General features: G+C 42.0%; 1 protein-coding gene and 1 pseudogene across 7 annotated transcripts in view; one reads left to right on the top strand and one right to left on the bottom strand.

The window, feature by feature from the left end:
• TRAPPC9 (trafficking protein particle complex subunit 9) overlaps positions 1 to 25,349 on the top strand; it is a 539,837-nt gene that overhangs the window by 53,698 nt on the left and 460,790 nt on the right. For 6 of the 7 annotated variants that reach the window (XM_060287245.2, XM_060287244.2, XM_060287241.2 and 3 more), the window contains 2 exons: positions 8,944 to 9,072; positions 18,302 to 18,328. In XM_060287245.2, the coding sequence (XP_060143228.1) occupies positions 8,944 to 9,072; positions 18,302 to 18,328 (156 nt within the window). The remainder of the gene's footprint in view (positions 1 to 8,943; positions 9,073 to 18,301; positions 18,329 to 25,349) is intronic. The other variant, XM_060287242.2, reaches the window with a different exon arrangement.
• LOC115863271 (large ribosomal subunit protein eL31-like) lies at positions 21,058 to 21,430 on the bottom strand (annotated as a pseudogene).

Below are 25,349 nucleotides of genomic sequence, written 5' to 3'. Positions count from 1 at the left end.
TGGGGAGGGACTGCTGATGGGCATGGGGTTTCTTTGGGGTGATGAAAAGGTTCTGGAATTAGATAGTGGTAAGGGTTGCACAGCTGTCAATATACAAAAGCTCCCGAATCGTACACTTTTACGGGGGTGGGTTTTGCGGCATGTGAATCATATCTCAATTAAAAAACTTAAAAGAAAACCTGCTTCAAAGGACAGCCTCTTCTGACCCCTCCACGCAGCGGGTGCCCGCAGGTCTTGTACAGAATCCTGTCTGCGTGGAGTTTACCCTCTGTGCTGGAACTGCCTGTTTGCATGTTTTTCTCCTTCAGGGGCTATGTCCTGGAGGTGGGAGTGGGAGGCGTGGTCTGTGTGTGTCCATCATCTAGTATATTGTAGATGTTCTGTGAGTGCTTGTTAAATAAATGTGGCGTGAGTGAGGGCTGAAACAGGGTCCTTTCCCGGAAGAGGTTGACAGCTCAGTCAGAGGGCCCGTCAGCCACTGTGGCAAATACAAGTCAGAATGAAGTAACCAGGTTCTTCAGTGGAAGATCAACAGCGTCCTATAGGACACACAAAATATAAATTCTTAAAATGGACTTAAATTTCATAATTTGGCTTCTTAAAGAGGATAGGGAGATAAAAGTGAGAAAGAGAAGGAATAGATGGAAAGAAACAAGAAACAGATAAAGGGTTAAGTAGGAGGGGAAAGGTGAATAGGAGTTTTACTTTGTTTTCTTGAAGGAGAGGTCTATAATGACTTGCTGTGGACTGGTGGAGTAGAGCTGAAGGTTAGGTGCTTATCCGGGAAGAATGCCACCGGGCACCTGACCCACCCAGTGATAATGGGCAGGTCGGGTTCCTGTGAAGGCTGGGTGGAGTGGGTGGTGCCGGGTGCTGCCAGCTTATTTCACTCTTGGTCCCTCAGAAACGCACAGTGGGGTTTCCGGGGGGCTCCAGGATGTGTGACATCACAGCAGATTGAGGGCAGAAGCAGGTGTGAGAATCCAGTACACTTGTCTCAAGCCAGACATGAAAGAAATTTCATGTAAAATTGTAAAAATGCAAACAGTGCCCCTCTTCCACCATATTGTTGTTGTTCTGAAACGTAGTTGTTGTTCATAAAAATTTAACATGGTCGGGACTTCCCTGGTGGCGCAGTGATTGAGAATACACCTGCCAATGCAGGGAACACGGGTTCGAGCCCTGGTCCGGGAAGATCCCACATGCCATGGAGCAACTAAGCCCGTGCACCACAACTACTGAACCTGCGTTCTAGGGCCCGCGAGCCACAACTACTGAGCCCACGTTCCACAACTGCTGAAGCCCTTGTGCCTAGAGCCTGTGCTCTGCAACAAGAGAAGCCACAGCAATGAGAAGGCTGTGCACCACAATGAAGAGTAGCCCCTGCTTGCCACAACTAGAGAAAAGCCTGCACACAGCAACGAAAACCCAACGCAGCCAAAAAAAAAAAACCAAAAAAACATCCCTTAAAAAATTTAATATGGTCAAGATGGCATACTAGGAGGACGTGGAATTTGCATCTCCTCACAACTTGGGCACCTACCAGGCACCGGTGGGGGACCACGGACACCTAAGGGGACGGGAGGAACCTCTAACAACTGGGTAGGATGTGGGGTGTGGGGGGAGTGAAGGAGGAGGAGAAGTGGAGGTGGGACGGGACTGGAGCCCCTGAGGGGTGGCTGGGGGAGGGGAAGGGATCCCACGCCCGAAGGGGGAAATTGGGGAACCATTGGGAGGGCAGAGGATCAAAAGGGAGCGTGGCCAGGTTTCCCCTGCCCACTTGGGCCCCTGGGAACCTGCTGAGATCCCGGGCCTGATCCTCTGCCCACCAAGGCCCCCTCCAGCCACATGGGTCCTGAGGGAGTGGGAGGGAGGGAAGGGGGAGCAAAAGTAAAGGCCGGACCTCTGGGACAGCACTGCTGAGGGGCGGCTGGGGAAGGGGAGGAGTTCCTACACCCAGTGGGACCCATCCACGGTTAGGGGTCCAGTGGGGACGGGGGAGACCTTTGGGGAGACAGTGGGGAAGGGGCACGAAGGAACGGAAAGGAACGCGGCCAGTGCTCACCCTGTCCATCCGGAAGCCTGTTGGGCTCCCAGGCCCAATCCTCTGCTCTCGGAGCCTCCCTCCTGTGGCGCAGAGCCCAAGCCCCGCCCCTACACCTCCACCCAGGGCCTCACCTCTACACTCGGAGACCCCCTCCAACCGTGCTGGGCCTAATCCCCACCCACACACCCTCACTCAGGGCCCCACCTCCAAACTCCTGGAACCCCAGCTCCAGAGACCTTCCTTTCCACGTGCTGCCGCTCCCCTTCTGGCAGGTCCTAAGCAGAGGCCCTGCCCCACGCTTGAACATCAACCCCCAACCCGCCTAGGTCCCGCCCCACCCTAAACCCCGCCCCTGCCTAAGTTCCACCGCCACCTAAACGCCACCCCCAGAGCCAAGAGTTATTTTTTTTCCTCTTTTAGATTGGGGTTCTGTTTCACCGTGTTGATTCATTGTTGTTGATTCTTTTATATTTTTATTTTTCCAAATCTTTTGTTTTTCTAATTTTATTTTATTCTTTATACTTCGTTATTTTTCTCTCCTTTTGGCTTGTTCCCCCCCTTTTTTTCTTCTTTTTTCTGTGTGTGGTTTCATTTTACCTTGTTGCAGTTGTTTCAATTATAGTTTTATTTTTCCTAATATGTTTTTTATCTTTCTAATTTTATTTTGTTTTTTATTCTTTGATATTGTACTGCTCCTTTTTTTCTTTCTTTCTGTTTTTTTTTTTTAATTGTGCCACGAAAATTGCAGGATCTTGGTTCCCAGGCTGGAGGTTGGGCCCGAGCTCATGTGGTGGGAGCTCCGAGTCCAAACCACTGGGCTAACAGAGAACCTCAGACCCCAGGAAATATCAATTGGAGTGAGGCCTCCTGGAGGTCCTCATCTCAGCACCAGGACCCGGCCCTGTCCAACTGCCTGCAAACTCCAGTGCTGGATGTCTCAGGCCAAACAACCAGGAAGACAGGAATACAGCACCACCCATCAAAAAAAAAAAAGAAACGACAAAAAAATATGTTACAGACCAAGGAGCAAGGTAAAAACCTACAAGACCAAATAAATGAAGATGAAATAGGCAAGCTACCTGAAAAAGAATTCAGACTAATGATAGTAAAGATGATCCAAAATCTTGGAGCAGAATGGAGAAAATACAAGAAACAAATAACAAGAATCTAGAAGAACTAAAGAGCAAACAAACAGTGATGAACAACACAATTACTGAAATTAAAAATACTCTACAAGGAATCAATAGCAGAATAACTGAGGCAGAAGAACGGATAAGTGAGCTGGAAGGTAAAATGGTGGAAATACTGCCAGGGAGCAGAAAAAAGAAAAAAGAATGAAAAGAGGACAGTCTCAGAGACCTCTGGGACAACATTAAACACACCAACATTCGAATTATAGGAGTCCCAGAAGAAGAAGAGAAAAAGAAAGGGTCTGAGAAAATACTTGAAGAGATTATAGTTGAAAACTTCCCTAACATGGGAAAGCAAATAGTGATTCAAGTCCAGGAAGCACAGAGAGTACCATACAGGATAAACCCAAAGAGAAACATGCCAAGACACATATTAATCAAACTATCAAAAATTAAATACAAAGAAAAAATATTAAAAGCAGCAAGGGAAAAGCAACAAATAACATACAAGGGAATCCCCATAACATTAACAGCTGATTTTTCAGCAGAAACTCTGAAAGCCAAAAGGGAGTGGCAGGACATATTTAAAGTGATGAAAGGGAAAAACCTACAACCAAGATTACTCTGCCCAGCAAGGATCTCATTCATATATGACAGAGAAATTAAAACCTTTACAGATAAGCAAAAGCTAAGAGAACTCAGCACCACCAAACCAGCTTTACAACAAATGCTAAAGGAACTTCTCTAGGCAGGAAACACAAGAGAAGGAAAAGACCTACAAAAACAAACCCAAAACAATTAAGAAAATGGTAATAGGAACATACATATAGATAATTACCTTAAATGTAAATGGATTAAATGCTCCAACCAAAAGACATAGACTGGCTGAATGGATACAAGAACAAGACCCATACATATGCTGTCTACAAGAGACCCACTTCAGACCTAGGGACACATACAGACTGAAAGTGAGAGGATGGAAAAAGATACTCTGTGCAAATGGAAATCAAAAGAAAGCTGGAGTAGCAGTTCTCATATCAGACAAAATAGACTTTAAAAGAAAGACTATTACAGGAGATAAAGAGGGACACTACATAACGATCAATCCACGAAGAAGATATAACAATTGTAAATATTTATTCACCCAACATAGGAGCACCTCAATACATAAGGCAAATGCTAACAGCCATAGGGAAATCAACAGTAACACAATCATAGGAGGGGACTTTAACACCCCACTTTCACCAATGGACAGATCATCCAAATGAAAATAAATAAGGAAACACAAGCTTTAAACGACACATTAAACCAGATGGATTTAATTGATATTTATAGGACATTCCATCCAAAAACAGCAAAATACACTTTCTTCTCAAGTGCTCATGGAACATTCTCCAGGATAGACCATATCTTGGGTCATAAATCAAGCCTTGGTAAACTTAAGAAAATTGAAATCATATCAAGTATCTTTTCCAACCACAATGCTATGAGACTAGATATCAATTACAGGAAAAAACTGTAAAAAATACAAACACATGGAGGCTAAATAATATGCTACTAAGTAACCAATAGATCACTGAAGAAATCAAAGAGGAAATCAAAAAGTACCTAGAAACAAATGACAATGAAAACACAACGACCCAAAACCTATGGGATGCAGCAAAATCAGTTCTAAGAGGGAAGTTTATAGCAATACAGTCCTACCTCAGGAAACAAGAAAAATCTCAAACAAACTAACCTTACACCTATAGAATTAGAGAAAGAAGAACAAAAAACCAAAGTTAGCAGAAGGAGAGAAATCATAAAGATCAGATTAGAAATAAATGAAAAAGAAATGAAGGAAACAATAGCAAAGATCAATAAAACTAAAAGCTGGTTCTTAGAGAAGATAAACAAAATTGATAAACCATTAGCCAGACTCATCAAGGAAAAAAGGAAGGAGACTCAAATCAACAGAAATAGAAATGAAAAAGGTGAAGTAACAACTGACACTGCAGAAATACAAAGGATCATGAGAGATTACTACAAGCAACTATACGCCAATAAATGGACAACCTGGAAGAAATGGACACATTCTTAGAAAAGCACAACCTTCCGAGACTGAACCAGGACGAAACAGAAAGTATAAACAGACCAATCACAAACACTGAAATTAAAACTGTGATTAAAAATCTTCCAACAAACAAAAGCTCAGGACCAGACTGCTTCACAGGCTAATTCTATCAAACATTTAGGGAAGAACTAACACCTATCCTTCTCAAACTCTTACAAAATATAGCCGAGGGAGGAACATGTCCATACTCATTCTATGAGGCCACCATCACCCTGGTACCAAAACCAGACAAAGATGTCACACACAAAAAAACTACAGGCCAATGTCTCTGATGAACATAGATGCAAAACTTCTCAACAAAATACCAGGAAAGAGAATCCAACAGCACATTAAAAGGATCATACACCATGATCAAGTGGGGTTTATCCCAGGAATGCAAGGATTCTTCAATACATGCAAATCAATCAATGTGATACACCATATTAACATATTGAAGGATAAAAACCATACGATCATCTCAGTAGATGCAGAAAAAGCTTTTGACAAAATTCAACACCGATTTATTATAAAAGCTCTCCAGAAAGTAGGCATAGGGGGAACCTACCTCAACATAATAGAGGCCGTATATGACAAACCCACAGCCAATATTGTTGTCAATGGTGAAAAACTGAAACCATTTCCTCTAAGATCAGGAACAAGGCAAGGTTACCCACTCTCACCGCTGTTATTCAACATAGTTTTGGAAGTTTTAGCCACAGCAATTAGAGAAGAAAAAGAAAGAAAAGGAATCCAAATTGGAAAAGAAGAAGTAAAACTGTCACTGTTTGCAGATGACATGATACGATACATAGAGAATCCTAAAGATGCTACCAGAAAACTACTAGAGCTAATGAATGAATTTGGTAGAGTAGTAGGATACAAAATTAATGCACAGAAATCATTTGCATTCCTACACACTAATAATGAAATGTCTGAAAGAGAAGTTAAGGAAACACTCCCATTTACCACTGCAACAAGAAGAATAAAATACCTAGGAATAAACCTACCTAAGGAGACAAAAGACCTGCATGCAGAAAACTATAAGACACTGATGAAAGAAATTAAAGATGACACAAACAGATGGAGACATATACCATGTTCTTGGATTGGAAGAATCAACATTGTGAAAATGACTATACATCCCAAAGCAATCTACAGATTCACTGCAATCCCTATCAAACTACCAATGGCATTTGTCACAGAACTAGAACAAAAAATTGCACAATTTGTATGGAAACACGAAAGACCCCGAATAGCCAAAGCAATCTTGAGAAAGGAAAACAGAGCTGGGGGAATCAGGCTCCCAGACCTCAGACTATACTACAAAGCTACATTAATCAAGACAGTATGGTACTGGCACAAAAACAGAAATATAGATCAATGGAACAGGATAGAAAGCCCAGAGGTAAACCCAACACATATGGTCACCTTATCTTTGATAAAGGAGGCAAGAATAAACAGTGGAGAAAAGACAGCCTCTTCAATAAGTGGTGCTGGGAGAACTGGACAGCTACATGTAAAAGGATGAAATTAGAACACTCCCTAACACCATACACAAAAAATAAACTCAAAATGGATTAAAGACCTAAATGTAAGGCCAGATACTATGAAATTCTTAGAGGAAAACACAGGCAGAACACTCTATGACATAATCACAGCAAGATCCTTTTTGGCCCACCTCCTAGAGAAATGGAAATAAAAACAAAAGTAAACAAATGGGACCTAATGAAACTTAAAAGCTTTTGCACAGCAAAGGAAACCATAAAGAAGATGAAAAGACAATCCTCAGAATGGGAGAAAATATTAACAAATGAAGCAACTGACAAAGGATTAATCTCCAAAATATACAAGCAACTCATGCAGCTCAATATCAAAAAAACAAACTACCCCATCCAAAAATGGGCAGAAGACCTAAATAGACATTTCTCCAAAGAAGATATACAGATTGCCAGCAAACACATGAAAGCATGCTCAACATCACTAATCATTAGAGAAATAGGAATCAAAACTACAGTGAGGTATCACCTCACACCCGTCATAATGGCCATCATCAAAAATCTACAAGCAATAAATGCTGGAGAGGGTATGGAGTAAAGGGAACCCTCTTGCACTGTTGGTGGGAATGTAAATTGATGCAGCCACTATGGAGAACAGTATGGAGGTTCCTTAAAGAACTAAAAATGGAACTACCATATGACCCAGCAATCCCACTACTGGGCATATACCCTGAGAAAACCATAATTCAAAAAGAGTCATGTACCACAGTGTTCATTACAGCACTATTTACAATAGCCAGGACATGGAAGCAACCTAACTCTCCATTGACGGATGAATGGATAAAGCAGGTGTGGCACATATATACAATGGAATATTAGTCAACCATAGAAAGAAATGAAATTGAGTTATTTGTAGTGAGGTGGAGGAACCTAGAGTCTGTCATAGACAGTGAAGTAAGTCAGAAAGAGAAAAAGAAATACCATATGTTAATATATATATGGAATCTTAAAAAAAAAAAGGTTCTTATGAACCTAGGGGCAGGACAGGATAAAGGCTCAGACGTAGAGAGTAGACTTGAGGACACGTAGAGGGGGAAGGGTAAGCTGGGGCGAAGTGAGAGAGTAGCATTGACATATATACGCTACCAAATGTAAAATAGACAGCTAGTGGGAAGCAGCCGCATAGCACAGGGAGATCAGCTAGGTGCTCTGTGACCACCTAGAGGGGTGGGGTAGGGAGGGTGGGAGGGAGACGCAAGAGGGAGGGGATATGGGGATATACGTATGCATATAGCCCATTCACTTTGTTAGTCAGCAGAAACTAATGCAACATTGTGAAGCAATTATACTCCAATAAAGATATTAAAAAAAAGTTAACATGTTATGGGCTTATTATTGTTTTAAAAGGAAGGAACACATAAATATTTAAATCCTCTTCTAGTTCTATTTTCGAGCATGGTAAATATCTGTAGATGTAACCTGCACAAAAAAAGCGCTCTTTATTGTGGTCCTTAGTGATTTTTCAGCGTGAAGGAGTTCTAAGACCAAAAAGTTTGAGAACCACTGAGCTACTGGGTAAAGATGAACACTGCAGCACGACTTGTGAGGCGAGTAGCATAGCCCAAGTTTCTTAGGGTTTAACTGCCAGTGATAGAAGAATGAAAAGTTGCCGCAACTCAGTGTGGCTGCCTTTGAGAAGGAGACAGGCCTGCTAGGTGTTTGCTCGAAATGGGATAGATGCATTCCGGGTGAGTGATGGGGATAGGTATTCTGGTCCTTCTTCCAGTGGTATGATTTTAAAAATATTTTCGATCCAGGGCACTGCTTCATCTGTCTGCAGTGTCAGCATCTGGCACAGAGCCTGCCACACAGTGTGAACTAAACTGTTGGTTAAATGAATGAATGAACAGCCTGTCTCACATGTGCTCAGCCCCTCAGAGAAACGTTGAGCGTCGCGAGAGTTTTCTGCGCTGCCAGCTTTGACACGGGCCTGCAAAACATAGTAGGGGCCATGTTCCTGTTTGTAACAAAACCAGTGATCTGTAGGTTTGATCTCTGTTTTGTGGAAAAATTGGCATTTCCACATCATCACGCCGTTCAGATCATTCTTAGTCACTGCAATTTTTGCTAAGGATGGGCCACTAACTTTATTAATTGAACTTTCATTTTAATGCCCAGCTGCCCTTGAAGGGTTATGTTCAGCTTCTGTCATCTATCACTATCCTGGTGGAACTGGTGGTAAAACTGGAGCTCGAAGGGTCCAGGGTAGCTCACTTCCTGCTGAAGCAGCCAACAGACATCGACCAGGTAAGCTCTGCTCTTGCCTCCATCCTAGACTCAGTTACAGTCTTTAAGCAAGCAGGAGTAATCTATTACTGTTCCCTCTGAGTGAAGGTTGAGTAATGTTTAAATAAAATATAAAATCCGTTGAGTCAGAAATCCTGCACATAAAAAAAAAAAAAAATACTGCACGTGAGACATTGTCTTCTGATTCTATTGAATATGTATTGATCTTATTGAGTCTTATCAAATGATATTAATGGATTACAATGATGGGTTGATTTCTGGACCAGTTGCATAAAATTTCATGGTAGGCTGCCTTTGAAGTTCTCTGTCTGGGCCCTTGTCATAATTTCTGTGTGTTTGGTGAAGTTAGTCCCAGATGTCAATTTTAACAGCTAATTCAGGGCCCGGGGAGCTGTTTCTTCTTTTTCTGGTTGATGAAGTTCTCTTAATGCGTGAAGTTTGATTTCCTCATGTTTGTTAGCACCTGTGAAGAGTAAAAATGCATCTTTGGAGGAGCAGAACCACAAATGCTTGTTGAATGAACTTGACCCTTTTGACCCTTAATAAGTGAATTTGCCTTAAATGTTCAGGATGTGGTTGTCATACCGCGTAGGTCACAAAGATAATAGCAAAGAATGCAGAGATCAAGGCTATACACAAAACTACTAGGTGTTTTTTGAACCATGAGATTTTTCCGGATTTTTTCCCCCCAAAGAGAAGGCCCACGGCCGTTGATGTGTATTGGATGCGGAAATGCCTTCAATGTCTTTTTCCCCTGAGTTATACCATCCCCGTCACCAGCAAAGACTGCAGAGACCACCTCTGTGAGCCAGCCAGTGTAGCCACTCAGTCTGAATCTGGGTGCACTCTTTGTAGAACTGCTTAGATGAATCTCTGGTGGTCCTTGAAGATGTTTTATCTTCCTTCAGCAGACCGTTCCTGACGGTTTTAGTGGGGTCTCAGTTATTGGAGAGGAAAGTAAAGCAGGCTGAGAAGTGATAGAGAAAGTCCTCAGACTGGGATATCTCTGCTCCCTGCTTTCCTGGGCTTCAGTTTTGACTTGAGATGCCTCCCGTCGGTGCTCACCACCTGTGTTTATCCCGTGTTGTTGTAACTGCTGTCTCTGCTATGAGATTCCAGCATTTCAAGTCCTCTTGTCCCCTTGCGCCAGCGGCCAAGTGCTAAAATATCCAACACACAGGTGACAGCTGTTTATCTTCTCCTTAGAAGGAAGTCTGCTCTCTCTCTGGGGGCCTTTTGTTGAAGGTTGTTTTGTTTTATTCTTTCCCTGCTACTTGAAGAGTTATAAAATGTTGAGACTGTTCTACTCATGGGCTTAGTGAGACTCTGGAGCCTTTGTAGGGCGATGCTTCACTTTCTGCCCTTGCTGAAGATAGGCAAAGCAAGTTTTAGGCCTGAAAAAGGGCTCCGTCTGCAGTAGAGAAGTGGCTTTATTTAGCTGTGCGTAGTGTGAAACACTTGAGAACTTTTTACTGTTGAAGACAGTCTGTGGAGAAGAACATCCAGTGAAGCTTGGATGAGAGCTGAAAGAGCAGCGCTGATGGCATTTAGATCGGAAATGATTTTACCACCTTTCAGGCATTAAAGGGTCCCGAGCCATGAACGGATTTGCTATCGTGAGTATATATGTTGCTTCATTTTGGATATCAATTTCAAGATTAGTCAGTTTGCAGTGGCAGCCTCATCTCACATCAGGAATTTATGGTATCTACTCTTCGAGGTGAAGACCAGACAAACGGATTATTTAACATTCTCCCTTGAATTTATATCTCAGGTTCCTTTTTCACCAGCAAAATAGCAGGCTACAGATGTCATTTAATGCCCACGTGACCTGGAGCAAGTTTAATCTCTCTGTGCCTCAATTTCCTTATTTGTGAAGTGGGGGAGATAATAACTGTACTTACCTTGGAGGGTTCTTGTGAAGGCTGCATGAGATACACATATAAAGGACCTACAACAGTCCCAGCCGGCGCTGGATAAATGTTAGCAGCCATTACTGTTATCAGTATTATTATTGTTGATTGTCAAGTAGTTTTAAGCCTTGGTAATATGAATTCATGAGTACTGTTAAAAGACTCTAGACATCTCAGATCCCCTTTACATAGTTTTCAAGATTTCCTCTGAAAAAAGGGAATTTTCCCCTCTGTTAAAACTGAATTTAGTTTCAAAAAAGAATTCTGTACTCCCTATGTCTTTTTGCTTTAATTCTCCTTTTGTTTAAATTTTTTTAAAAAAAACTTCACTTTCTTAGTATTCAGAGTATTCAAGGTTATTCAAAACTTGGTTTATTAAAAAATCAATAGGACATTCTGCAATCAATCCAAAAGGAAAGGCTTATTGACTTACAAATGTTTCTCCTTTATGGTTATTGGTACTTTTTGGACTAGCTTAATTTATGAATAGTAAGCGTTATCATCCCTAATTATTGAAATAGCTGTGAATGATTTGGCATCTACCCTAGGCCAGGCTGTGCTAAATGCTTTCCTTACGTTTTACCTCATAGCAGGTGTTTGAGGGTAGTTATCAGTAACTCCTTCTTGCAGGTGAGGGATTGAGGTTTAAAGAGATGGGGTAACTTGCCCCAAATCACGCAACTGGCAGCGGCAGACTCGGGGCTGGAGCCAGGCTGGGGTGACTGCACAGTAGGCATCCTTAATTGCTCCTCTAATCAGCCTCCCGTTGACTGGTTTCCCAAACTCCTGTGAGTTCATAAGTGACTGATTTTAGTGATCTCAACCTGATGAGGCCATAAAAGAAGAGGTATCAGTGAGAATACGAGACAGAGTGGCATAGATTAACATTGTACATTTTCACAAATGTTTTATTCTCAGCTAATGACCTAAAAAGTTAGTATTTTTTATTTTAACTCTGGAAGCACTAAAAAAACCCATAAAAAATGATTACAGTGCAAAAGAGAAGTGAGCTTTGAAGATCCAACCATTGCTAATGACTTACCGCTTGTTCTTCTCTAGTGAGGCTTGTCGAGAGAAAAAGTTACAGAGACTGAACTGCTTTTGTGTAGTCTTTAGTACGGAAGAAAAGATCAAGCCACTGAGAATTGAGAGAAAATACAAATCTCTACTCTCTTCTTTCCTTATGATGAATATGTTAAGTTGGTTTTTATGGTTTAAGTATATATTTCCTCATTTGTGAAATTTGAATAATGTTATTTACCTAGTCTGACTGAGTTAGATACCTTGCACAAAGCACCCAAGAGATTCTCAGTAAAAATTTGCTGTCACAATGACAGATAGTTTAGAAGGATCAGCTCTGAATACTGAAGAGGGTGGTTTATTTATGATGCATATTCAGTGTGTATATACATGTGATATATATGAATATGACTTAAAGCGATAAGGATTCGGTTACTTTTTTTAGTGCAGTATGAAGTTTTGATGAGAGTGTCATCCTAGTAAGATAGGGACTAGCTAAAGTGTCTTCAGCTGAAGAACTTGAAGATTGTTTGTACAGAATGTATATTTTTACAACTCAGAATTCATATTGGCTTGTAATCATCCACTAGAACCTTTAAATTGCTAGGAATTTGACCACAGCCTTTACGTTTAGAAAAATCAGTATTAATTATTTGCAGAGAATAAGCTTATCTCTTTTGTGATTGAAGAAAGTTTTGATTTTTTTCCTGTACCCTTAATAGGTTTTATTTATTTATTTTTTAAGAAAGAAAATGGAAAATTTTATTCAAGCCAAATGTGAGGATTTTATAAAACCCGGGAAGAGCATCTCAGAAAGCTCTGAGAACAATTCTGCCTGTTAGACGTCAAGGCGCAGGTATATGAGTTTTTTGAGACGAGAGAGCTGTACATTTAATGACGTGTTGACAGTTTACACAATCCAGATCTGAGCATCATCATGGCGGTGGGTCATGTGTCCTCTTACGACATAAAGACGGAATGTTCTCTTTTAAGGAATTGCCTTGTTGATGCTAAGAGAATGCTGCTTTTTTTTTGATTGAGGTATTTCTGCTGCTGGGGGAGGTAAATAATCAAAACGATTTGACATCTGTCACTTTTCCTTTATAGAGGGAATAGAAGTGGAGCTCAGGGCTTCCCTGGTGGCGCAGTGGTTGAGTCCACCTGCCGATGCAGGGGACGCGGGTTTGTGCCCCGGTCCGGGAAGATCCCACATGCCACGGAGTGGCTGGGCCTGTGAGCCATGGCCGCTGAGCCTCCGTGTCTGGAGCCTGTGCTCCGCAACGGGAGAGGCCACAACAGTGAGAGGCCTGCATACTGCAAAAAAAAAAAAAAAAAAAAAGTGGAGCTCATGCTATTTTATTTATTTATTATTTTTAAATTACTTTTAAATTTTAAAATTTTTTATTTTTTAACATCTTTATCGGAGTATAATTGCTTTACAAGGTTGTGTTAGTTTCTGCTGCATAACAAAGTGAATCAGCTATATGTATACATATATCGCCATATCCCCTCCCTCTTTATTTTAATATATAAATAAGTGTTTTGTATTTCAAGAAAATTGTGTGATTTGTAGTTAAATGCTCTTTGGGAAGTATTTTGCAAGACACAGATTATCTAATGTTGGAAACATGCAGACATGACTTTTATGAATATAGAGCTAGTACAGCTAGCTAGTGTAAAACAAAAGGACTAGGAGAGCTTTGCTGCTGATTGCTAGAAGGATGGATTCTGGGTCTCAGTCTCCCTGTCTGTAAAATGAAGAGGCTGGACTGGATTCCTTCTTCTAAGATTAGTTTCCATGAGCCTATGTCTTTTGTTTATATTCAGGAGTGTTAACAATTTCAGATTACATACTGAATACCACTCCCTTCCCTGAAGCAGAATTCAGTTATGAGCTAGATAAGCTTTTAGTTATAGGCTCTGAGCATCCTATTTTTAAAAACCTTACTGATTGTTTCTTATACAGGCAGTTTATGTGTTGTGTCTTTTACAGCAACCTGGACAGCCTTTTGGGCCATAGGTGGCGCTGTTGCACCTTTTAAAAGTCTTAATTTTCCTGTTTGTGGAAGACGACTTAGCCCACGTTCCTTTAATTTGACTTCTTTGTTTAGTGCTTCAGGATAGCACAATGTCCATTATGTCTGGATACCTGGACAAATTATTCTAGTTATATCTTATTTTTATTCTGTCATCTCAGTGTGAAAATTTCAGACTTGCTGTGCAAACAATGGTGAAATTGTACTTTTCTTCCAGTATTAGAAACCAGTGAGCCATGATTTTATAAAACAGATAGAAGTGGTCCCTGGAGCACCTTAAAGCTGAAAAACGTATTGAACTCCCTGAGTATTGAACCCACTGCTGTGCGTTAATTAGTGGGAGGTGATTTGGTTGCTGTATGAAGGAGCGTAGTTTTTTGACTTGGCTTTGAATGCACATGCTACCACTTAGCCATGCGAACTTGAGTCAGTTCTTTCTGAGTTTTTCCCTTGTCTGTAAAATAGGGACGCTAACATCTGCTTTGTAGAATTGTGAGAATCAGAAATTATGTAAAGTGTTCAGCACAGTGGTTATCTCAAAAGAGCTCAAACCCTTAGCTATTGTTTTGTATGAAGCCATCATTTTATATAGTCTTTAGCAATTACTAAGGAATTAAAATAGAAAAAGCTGGTTTTATGACAAAAGATCCAATTAAGAAATGAGTAAAATATTTGAAGAGGTTCAGTACTTCCTGTACTCATAATTTAGCAGCAGCCTCAGAATTAGGGCTGGTATACAGTCACCCTGAACGTTAAGCCACAGAATTTTTGGCTAATTAGTATATGTTGGGGCTTAAGTGGGCCCAGTAATTACACTCTTCTTTTCTCCACCAGCCAACTGAGAGATGAGACGAGAGAGTAGGCAGCGGGAGCTAAACGTCTCCTTTGTTACTGGTAAAGCCACATTCTCCGTGAACTTTAGGGCTTCAGGGAAATGGGTGTCTTAATACTCTATCCCGGAACTAGAGAGACTCACGCAGTCGCAGGCAGTTCTGGGCCACAGTGGGCCTTCCTATGAGGGGACCTGTCCCCGTCATGCTCAGGGCTGTCATGTCACAACGCTGAGCATCCTGGGTGCTTCCTGAGGGTGGCCAGCACCCGGGGGGGAAGAATGGTTTCCCGTGCCCCACTTGTCTCCCAGACTCCCTGAGCCCACTCCTCACTCCATTTGTGCGAGGAGGGCTAGCTGTGGGCCAGGGGTCAGGAGTGTTGAGGGAGAAGCCCTCCTCATGGCCCAGAGGAGTGGGGAGGAAGCGTCCCCTCCCTCAGTTTGAACAGGTCGTGGAGTGGAACAGAAGGGTGCTCCCCAGGAGTTTATAAATAGGGAAATAAGGATGTCCTCTGTGACTTAAACTAGCAAGGAAACATTAAAGATGATTAGAAGGGAGACAGGCGGGGCATGCTGCATAGTCAACATTTGTTGGGCACCTGAAATGTGCCGCATACTTTGCTAAGCACTTTGCAGAAACTAACTTAATCCTTTGATCCTCACAACAGCCAAGTGAGGTAGGTTTGATTATTTTCCCAACTTTACAGATGTGGAAATTGAGGCACAGAGAGGGTAAGTAATTTGACCAAGGTCACAGAGCTAGTAAGTGGCAGAGCTGGTATTTAAACCCTGGCAGTCTGGCTTCCAGGCTCTCAGAGGTGGGCTTTGGGTTTTTAGAGGTATCAGCCTGTCTGTGGATCTCTTGTACATCTGTCCATTCGTCGGCCTGGAAAGGGTGGGAAAGGGAGAGTTACACAAGTGTTCACAGCTGTGCCTCGGCCACTGTCCATGCACCGTGACCAGCATTCATTGTGGTCTAGGCAGCAGGTCTGTCCCTGTAACAGAAATTTAGTCCATAAGTTAATCTAGGAAATCCCTCTTGCTCTGCATCTGTCCATGCTTGCCATGTGGCCTCCTGCCCATGATTGGGTCGTTGGAGAGAAAATATGCTGATTGTTGAACTCCGATATTTTAGTCTGATCGATAATTTTATGTCTCCTGTTACATTAATAAGTTAAACCTCTGTTTCTTTTTTCTTTTCTTTTGGTCACACCCTGCGGCATGCATGACCTTAGTTCCCCGACCAGGGATCGAACCCGTGCCCTCTGTATTGGGAGCGTGGAAGGGAAGTCCCAGCCTCTGACTTTCTTACACCAATCTCTTATGAATTTGGTTAATGTGACATCAGTCCATTGGAGGCTGATGATGCTGATGATATCATTTCTGAGCACATTGAGGTACTCCTGTCTGTGGAGACCTGGCTGGAGGGTGCTCCTTTTTCTCACTGTGATTTCTTCAGACAGCACCAATTATTATCTCCCCACCCCCTCACACACACAATGAGGTGAGAAGCCTTCTGAGTAGGCCAGATAATCAGACAGCAAAGTCGACTGGTCAGTAGACTGTTGCGTACCTAGAAGTGGGTTTAATAAAAGGAAAGGGCTTCCAGGGAGTCCAATTAGACGTTAAAGTTCATTTGGTAAAAGCTGTCCATTTGTTGTGGTTGAGCTTGTTCTTTGCTGGTCGAAAAGATTGGATTAGATGGATTAGCTTAAAAGGCAGAAAAGGATCGTTTCAGGTGGTATTAATACATCCACACCAGTGAGAAGTGATAGTTGACCGCCTGTGTGAGGCTTGAGACAGAAAGATTTTTACAAGCTTCATTAAACAACCTTAAAAGCTCTGCAGTCTCAGTGTACTTAGCATGGGGCCCGGTTCATCCCTGGACGCCCTAAGAGGTCGAGTAATTGATGATTGTGATTATGACTCTGAGGCATCGAAAAAGTCTCATTCATGTTCCCTATTCAAAGGACAAGGCACAGTATAACATATTTGACCAGGTTTTTCACTGAACAGGATGTTTTTAGCACTATCTGGAAATCTCACATCCCCCAAGTTTCCACACAGCTCAGTGTCCCCTCAGTGCAGATCCATCAGCACTCGTCGTGGGCATGTTGTGGAGTGTGTGATGGTGCCGCATCCCTGGCTCCGCATCCGCCCCGCAGGCTTTCTCATCCTCATCTACCTCGTAGGGTTGCCCTGACAATCACACATGATGGTTGTCAAGCATTGTGTTTGGCATGTAGTCAGTATCCAGTAGGAAGCACCTGTTCTTTAGTATAATCGTGGCTTCTAGATGGCAGTGAGTTTTAGTCTGCATGTAAAAATGGACATTGCAGTACACAGAGTAGCTCTTAAGTAGCATCATGGGACCTATTCTCTATGGACGATTGAAAACATGCTGTTTCAGTAAGAATATATGTTATTGGGACATACCTTTCTGAATCTTGTTAACATGTTTAAAAATGATCATAGCTGGGCTTCCCAGGTGGCGCAGTGGTTGAGAGTCCGCCTGCCGATGCAGGGGACGTGGGTTCATGCCCCGGTCCGGGAAGATCCCACATGCCGCGGAGCGGCTGGGCCCGTGAGCCATGGCCGCTGAGCCTGCACGTCCGGAGCCTGTGCTCCGCAACGGGAGAGGCCACAACAGTGAGAGGCCCGCGTACCGCAAAAAAAAAAAAAAAAAAATCATAGCTAATGATAAGCAGGACTCTTGAACCCAGTTCCTCTTAGGGTGTGTTTTGCCATCATGGGAAATTACATTCTATAGAGAAGGCTAATTGGGTCTCGTTGATATTTGGATGGTTTAATAGATGATCAAGGCTTTCAAAAGCTTCTTGATAATAATGAAGTTAACTGTTTTGTGTTGTAAGCTAACTACAGAGCTACCTTCTAGAAGTTGGAAATCCTTAGCTTGTGAAATGTCCAGTAAATCAGTGTGTATGTGTGTCTGTGTCTGTGTGAATGTGTGTGTGTGGGTGTGTGTGCGCACGCGCGTGTGATTTTAGGAAGGAGAAATAAGTTCCATATAGCCTTCTGATACCTTTCTTCTTCAGGCTAAGGTGTGGGCGTATATTTATACAAATAAATTGATATTCTTCTGTCACTTGGCTTATTTGTGGGAATAAGAAATTCTCATACTTGTTTCAGAAGAGTTAGGGAGTATAAGCTTGGAAAGTGGGAAGGGAGAGAGATAGGGAAGCACTTTGCAGTTTGTGCAGGATATGAGAAATAGTTTTTCTTCTCTTTTTTTCCTTCTAAAGCATAAAGGCACTGAATTGTAACATACTGTTACTCAGAATTACTTTTCTGATCAGATACAAGTGTCTCATTTTTTGAGGCTATGTGAATTATGAAATGTGATTTAGCAGTTATTTTTAAAAGTAGTTTTGTTTTTCAAATAAAAGACCATAATCTGTTCTTTCTTCCAGGGGCACAAGAAGTTCTCATTGATCCAGGTACATGATCTATGTGCTTAGTTTCTTTTGGTTATTTTTTTAAGTGCTTGTTTCATGGTGGTGTGAATGAATGGTTAAAATTTCCGGATTACGATCTTTGGAACATACTGATTTAAGTAACTTTAAATCAGAACTGTTACAAACCTGATTGTTGTTTGTTCCTTGTTTCATGGGGCACCCTATTGATTTATGTTGTTTGTCGAAGAGGGAAATTCTTCCTCTAGCATGGTTAAGTGGATGATTTGCAGTGTGCTTTTAAAATTCTCTGAATGCACTGAGCATGCCTGTCCAGTTAATTTCGAATTTACTCATAGTAACGACTCTGCTCTGATGCTGTGGCTTATGCTCCTCTCAGTGTGAATTTGAATTCTCTGTTGCATTTTGTATGTGTGTTCTTAACAGGGAAAGACATTTTGCATTTTTCACAGAGGTGGGTTTTCCTTTCCCCTCTTAATGCCTTCTGTAATTCATACAGCAAAAAACTCTTTTATTGCAGTGCTTAATTATATCGTAATGAGCTCTACTGTTTTCTGCCTTAATCGGACAATGACAAAGAATAATAATAAAAATGAAAACCCTCCCTTCCTTTGAAGGATGGACAGCAGATGGTCACATGCTTACACACGCTTTGCGACCAACACATTTACTTTCATCTCGTTGTGTATCTTGAGTTTGAAACGAAATTGCTTCAGGTTTGTAGATTTTTGTTTTAACATTTGTGTTGCATTCTTTCTCTAGGCTGACGTTTCCTGATGGAGCTTGTGGAAAGTGTTTTCCTTCCTAGAGGAAGGAAAACAAATGTTTTGCTTTGTTTTTAGGAGACCTGAGTTGCTGATGAGAAAGCAGTTGAGGGCGGGCTGAGGAACTGAATGATACTCCCTCACCTCCCATCCAAAACTGATAAACGATGAAATCAGTGTTAGATGTATTGGTATTTGAGCAATAGAAGTTAAGGAGCCCAGACTGGCTAGTTATGCCTGATGGAAAGTACGGGATTCCCTTGCAGGAGAATTAGGTGCTTCTACCAAGTAGAAGTAGCTTAGAGCTGTCAGAAAAATCAGTCATATGTTGAGATTAAAAAAAGAATAGAATATTTTTTATTTCTGAAACTTTTCAAAATAAGGGTGTATAGAGCTGAAATTGAGTTTCGAGTGCTGGGAGTGAAGTCAGGGTGGTTCTGTGGGGCTTCTGTTCAGGGAGAGGGTGAGACTGGCAGGAAAGGACGCAGAGCCAGGGTTTGGCATCCCAGGACGCCCTCTATTACGGTTCCAAGTGAGAAGCACGCAAACTCTGTCTTCTTCCCCGAGGGAGAGCAAGGAGAGAGTTGAGATTCTGCCCGCCCGCACCCCCCCCTTCCCCCCCAGTTCACCTGGAGCCCTTCTAGCCTCTGCTCACAGGGCTTGTCCCAGGACTGGCCGCAGCCTTCTCTTCACTTGCCAATGTCTCATCTGCCTTTCAGACGTTAGTCTCTTCTTCTCTGCCCTTTAAACCCTGGCACACGTGTTGGTGGGGAATCACTTCACGACTCCTGGGAGCAGTGTGCTGTGACTCTCCTTAGGCTCTGCTAGTGTTCTCTCGGGGATGGCAAAATTGTTCGGCTCTATAGAAAACCCAGCACGAAATTGTATCACTTTCATTTTATTTTTGAACTTTAAATGGATAAATTATTTGAAGGAAACTGTTTCAGAGTTTTTGCTGCCTGCTTTCCCCACAACCATGTCAAAGGCCGGAAGGAGGAGTTTGACCGTCTCGGGAAGAGCTTCTCCAATCACTTCTAGCAGCTCAGCTTCCGAGCCCTTGATGGGCATTTGAAACAGAATGCTTCTTCGTGTCACACTGTTATTTCTTGTCATTTCTGAATGTTGCATGTACATTCAACAGCTGTTTCAAGTGAAGTGATCTTTTGTCCCATTTCAGTTAACTCAAATTTGCTTTTCCCATTTTAATGTTGACAGGAGTTTCTTCTTCCTATAATGAAAATTAGCAATTTGCACTTACTACGTGAAGGCACTGGTCCGAGGTGCTTTATTTTCTTAACAGTTTTAATACAACTTACCCATTAAAATATACAGAGGTTTTTACTCTATGACCAGAGTTGTGTATCACCATCAGTCTTGGACGTTTTCATCACCCCAGCAGGAAGCCCCGTACAGATTATCAGTCACCACCCATCTCCCCCACCCTCCCCCAGCCCCAGGCAACCACTCTTCTGTCTCTGGATTTGCCTGTTCTGGGCATTTCGTATAAATGGAGTCATACAGCTTGTAGTCTTTTATGACCGACTTCTTTCACTTAGCATAATGTTTTCAAGGTTTGTCCGTGTTGTATCACGGATCAGTACTTCACGTTTTGCTTTTGCTGAATAATATTTCACCATATGGATAGACCACTTTTTGTTTACCCCTTCTTCAGCTGATGGACATTTGGGTTGTTTCTACTTTTTGGCTGTTATGAGTAATGGTGCTGTTAACATTCATATATGTTTTTATGTGGATGTATGTTTTCAGTTCTCTCATGTATATGCCTAGGAATTAGAATTACAGGGTCATACGGTAACTAAATGTTTAACTATTTGAGGAACTGCCAGATTGTTTTCCAAAGCGGTTGTGCTGTTTTACTTCCTCAGCAGCAGTGTATGAGAGTTCCAGTTTCTCTATGTCCTCATCAATGCTTGTTATTCACTTTTCTTTTGTTTTGGCAGTTCTATAACTTTGCTTAACAATCAGCAGTTAGTTCTCATCCACATTAACTGTCTTTAGGTTTTTGATAATGGTGGCAGGTACATGGTAACCAACGTACAGAGCTTGTCTGGTGCATCTTCATCTTCCTTATGTTTCTGGACAGCTGCACATGGATACAATACGGGACATCCCTTATTCCTTTGGCGCAGACAGCTTTGTGGAGCCTGGTGTCGATGCGCACATCTGGAGTTCCCATCTCCTTCATGGCAAATTTCCGGATTTCTTTGAGTGCCCGAGGGGCACGCTTCTTGAAACCCACTCCAGGGATGCTCTTGTGAACGTTGAGAGTGTATTTTCTGGTCGTCACCTCGTTGACGGCAGACTGGCCCTTCTTCTTGCCACCCTTCTTTGCGGGAGCCATCTAAACCCTGTCGGCGAGAAGGCTCAGAGTGGAGTGGGACAAAGCCAGGCCAAGTCTTCCCTCCCAGCCAGCCTCATGCAACCGCCCCCGGGGCTCCTGGAGCCCCAGGTCAGGGTGTTATCATCTTTTTGATTATAGATGTTCCAGTGAGGGTGAAGTGGTTTCTCCTTGTAGTTTTTTTTGTTGTCGTTTAAAATGGAAATAGAATTTTTATTTGTATTTGTGTATATTTACTAATGTTAAAATATCATAAAAGTTTGCCATAATATATATATTTTTTCCTTTTTTTAAAATTTTTATTGGATTATAGTTGATTTACAATGTTGTGTTAGTTTCGGGTGCACAGCAAAGTGAATCAGTTACACATATGCATATACCCACTCTTTTTTTAAGATTCTTTTCCCATATAGGCCATTACGGAGTATTGAGTATAGTTCCCTGTGCTACACAGTAGGTTCTTTTTAGTTATCTATTTTATATATATAGTAGTGTGTATATGTCAATCCCAATCTCCCAATTTATCCCTCCCCCCACATTCCCTGGTAACCATAAGTTTGTTTTCTACATCTGTGACTCTACTTCTGTTTTGTAAATAAGTTCATTTGTACCCTTTTTTTAGATTCCACATATAAGCAATATCATATGATATTTGTCTTTCTGTGTCTGACTTTACTCAGTATCACAGTCTCTAGATCCATCCACGTGGCTGCAAATGGCATTATTACAATCTTTTTTTACGGCTGAGTAATATTCCATTGTCTGTATGTACCATCTCTCTTTTTTTTTTTGCGGTACGCGGGCCTCTCACTGATGTGGCCTCTCCCGTTGTGGAGCACAGGCTCTGGACGTGCAGGCTTAGCGGCCATGGCTCACGGGCCCAGCCGCTCCACGGCATGTGGGATCTTCCCGGACCAGGGCATGAACCCGTGTCCCCTGCATCGGCAGGCGGACTCTCAACCACTGCGCCACCAGGGAAGCCCTGTACCATCTCTTCTTTATCCATTCTCTGTTGAGGGACATTTAGGTTGCTTCCATGTCCGGGCTATTGTAAATACTGCAGCAATGAACATAGGGGTGTGTGTATCTTTTCAAATTATGGTTTTCTCCGCCTCCTTGTAGTTTTGATTTGATTTCCCTTATAGCTATTGATATTGAGCATCTTTTTCTTTTTTTTCTTTTTCTTTTTTTCTGGTACACGAGCCTCTCACTTGTGGCCTCTCCTGTAGCGGAGCACAGGCTCCGGACGTGCAGGCTCAGTGGCCATGGCTCACGGGCCCAGCCACTCTGTGGCAAGTGAGATCTTCCCGGACCGGGGCACGAACCCATGTCCCCTGCATTGGCAGGTGGACTCTCAACCACTGCGCCACCAGGGAAGCCCCCTTTTTCTTTTTTAAAAAATTATTTTATTTATTTATTTATTTCTGGCTGCGTTGGGTCTTCGTTGCTGCCTGTAGGCTTTTTCTAGCTGTGGCGAGAGGGGGCTACTCTTTGTTGCTGTGAGCGAGCTTCTCATTGTGGTGGCTTCTCTTGTTGCAGAGCACGGGCTCTAGGTGTGTGGGCTTCAGTAGTTGTGGCACACAACCTCAGTAGTTGTGGCTCAGGGGCTCCAGAGTGCAGGCTCAGTAGCTGTGGTGCACAGGCTTAGTTGCTCTGCAGCATGTGGAATCTTCCCGGACCAGGGCTTGAACCCGTGTCCCCTGCATTGCCAGGCAGATTCTTAAGCACTGCACCACCACGGAAGCCCTTGAGCATCTTTTTCACTGTGCTTATAGGCCATTTGTACAATTTCCTTGAAAAACGTCTTTTCACATCCTTTATCCATTTTTTAAAAAATATCTTTATTGGAGTATAATTGCTCTACAATGGTGTGTTAGTTTCCTCTGTATAACAAAGGGAATCAGCTAAGTGCATACGTATATCCCCATATCTACTCCGTCTTGTGTCTCCCTCCCACCCTCCCTATCCAACCCCTCTAGTTGGACACAAAGCACTGAGCTGATCTCCCTGTGCTATACAGCTGCTCCCCACTTACGTTTGGTAGTGTATATATGTCAGTGCCACTCTCGTACTTTGTCCCAGCTTACCCTTCCCCCTCCCCGTGTCCTCAAGTCCATTCTCTACATCTGCGTCTTTATTCCTGTCCTGCCCCTAGGTTCTTCAGAACCTTTTTCTGTTTTTTTTTTTTTGATTCCATATATATGTGTTAGCTACAGTATTTCTTTTTCTCTTTCTGACTTACTTCACTCTGTATGACAGACTCTAGGTCCATCCACCTCACTACGGATGACTCAATTTCATTTCTTTTTATGGTTGAGTAATATTCCATTGTATATATGTGCCACACGTTCTTTATCCATTCATCTGTCAATGGACACTTAGGTTGCTTCCATGTCCTGGCTATTGTAAATAGAGCTGCAATGAACATTGTGGTACATGACTCTTTTTGAATTATGGTTTTCTCAGGGTATATGCCCAGTAGTGGGAATGCTGGGTCATAAGGTAGTTCCATTTTTAGTTCTTTAAGGAACCTCCATACTCTTCTCCATAGTGACTGTATCAATTTACATTCCCACCAACAGTGCAAGAGGGTTCCCTTTTCTCCACACCCTCTCCAGCATTTATTGTTTGTAGATTTTTTGATGATGGCCATTCTGACGGTGTGAGGTGCTACCTCATTGTAGTTTTGATTCCCATTACTCTAATGATTAGTGATGTTGAGCATCTGTTCATGTGTTTGTTGACAATCTGTATATCTTCTTTGGAGAAATGTCTATTTAGGTCTTCTTCCCATTTTTGGATGGGGTTGTTTGTTTTTTTGATATTGAGCTGCATGAGCTGCTTGTATATTTTGGCGATTAATCCTTTGTCAGTTGCCTCGTTTGCAAATATTTACACCATTCTGAGGATTGTCTTTTCGTTTTGTTTATGGTTTCCTTTGCTGTGCAAAAGCTTTTAAGTTTCATTAGGTCCCATTTTTTGTTTTTATTTCCATTTCTCTAGGAGGTGGGCCAAAAAGGATCTTGCTGTGATTTATGTCATAGAGTGTTCTGCCTGTGTTTTCCTCTAAGAGTTTTATAGTGTCTGACCTTACACTTAGGTCTTTAATCCATTTTGAATTTATTTTTGTGTATGGTGTTAGGGAATGTTCGAATTTCATTCTTTTACATGTAGCTGTCCAGTTTTCCCAGCACCACTTATTGAAGAGGCTGTATTTTCTCCATTGTATATTCTTGCTTCCTTTATCAAAGATAAGGTGACCATATGTGTGTGGGTTTATCTCTGGGCTTTCTATCCTTTTCCATTGATCTATATTTCTGTTTCTGTGTCAGTAACATACTGTCTTGATTAATGTAGCTTTGTACTATAGTCTGAAGTCTGGGAGCCTGATTCCCCCAGCTCTGTTTTCCTTTCTCAAGATTGCTTTGGCTATTCGGGGTCTTCTGTGTTTCCATACACATTGTGCAATTTTCTGTTCTAGTTCTGTGAGAAATGCCATTGGTAGTTTGATAGGGATTGCAGTGAATCTGTAGATTGCTTTGGGATGTACAGTCATTTTCACAATGTTGATTCTTCCAATTCAAGAACATGGTATATGTCTCCATCTGTTTGTATCATCTTTAATTTCTTTCATCAGTGTCTTATAGTTTTCTGCATGTAGATCTTTTGTCTCCTTAGGTAGGTTTATTCCTAGGTATTTTATTCTTCTTGTTGCAATGGTAAATGGGAGTGTTTCCTTAACTTCTCTTTCAGATTTTTCATCATTAGTGTATAGGAATGCAAATGATTTCTGTGCATTAATTTTGTATCCTACTACTATACCAAATTCATTGATTAGCTCTAGTAGTTTTCTGGTGGCATCTTTATGATTTTCTATGTATAGTATCATGTCATCTGCAAACACTGACAGTTTTACTTCTTT

The sequence above is a fragment of the Globicephala melas genome, chromosome 17 (assembly GCF_963455315.2).
Source record: "Globicephala melas chromosome 17, mGloMel1.2, whole genome shotgun sequence".
In the NCBI taxonomy this organism is placed as follows: domain Eukaryota; kingdom Metazoa; phylum Chordata; class Mammalia; order Artiodactyla; family Delphinidae; genus Globicephala; species Globicephala melas.
Note: the sequence above shows the minus strand (reverse complement) of the source record. Positions and strands in the feature narration are given on the sequence as shown.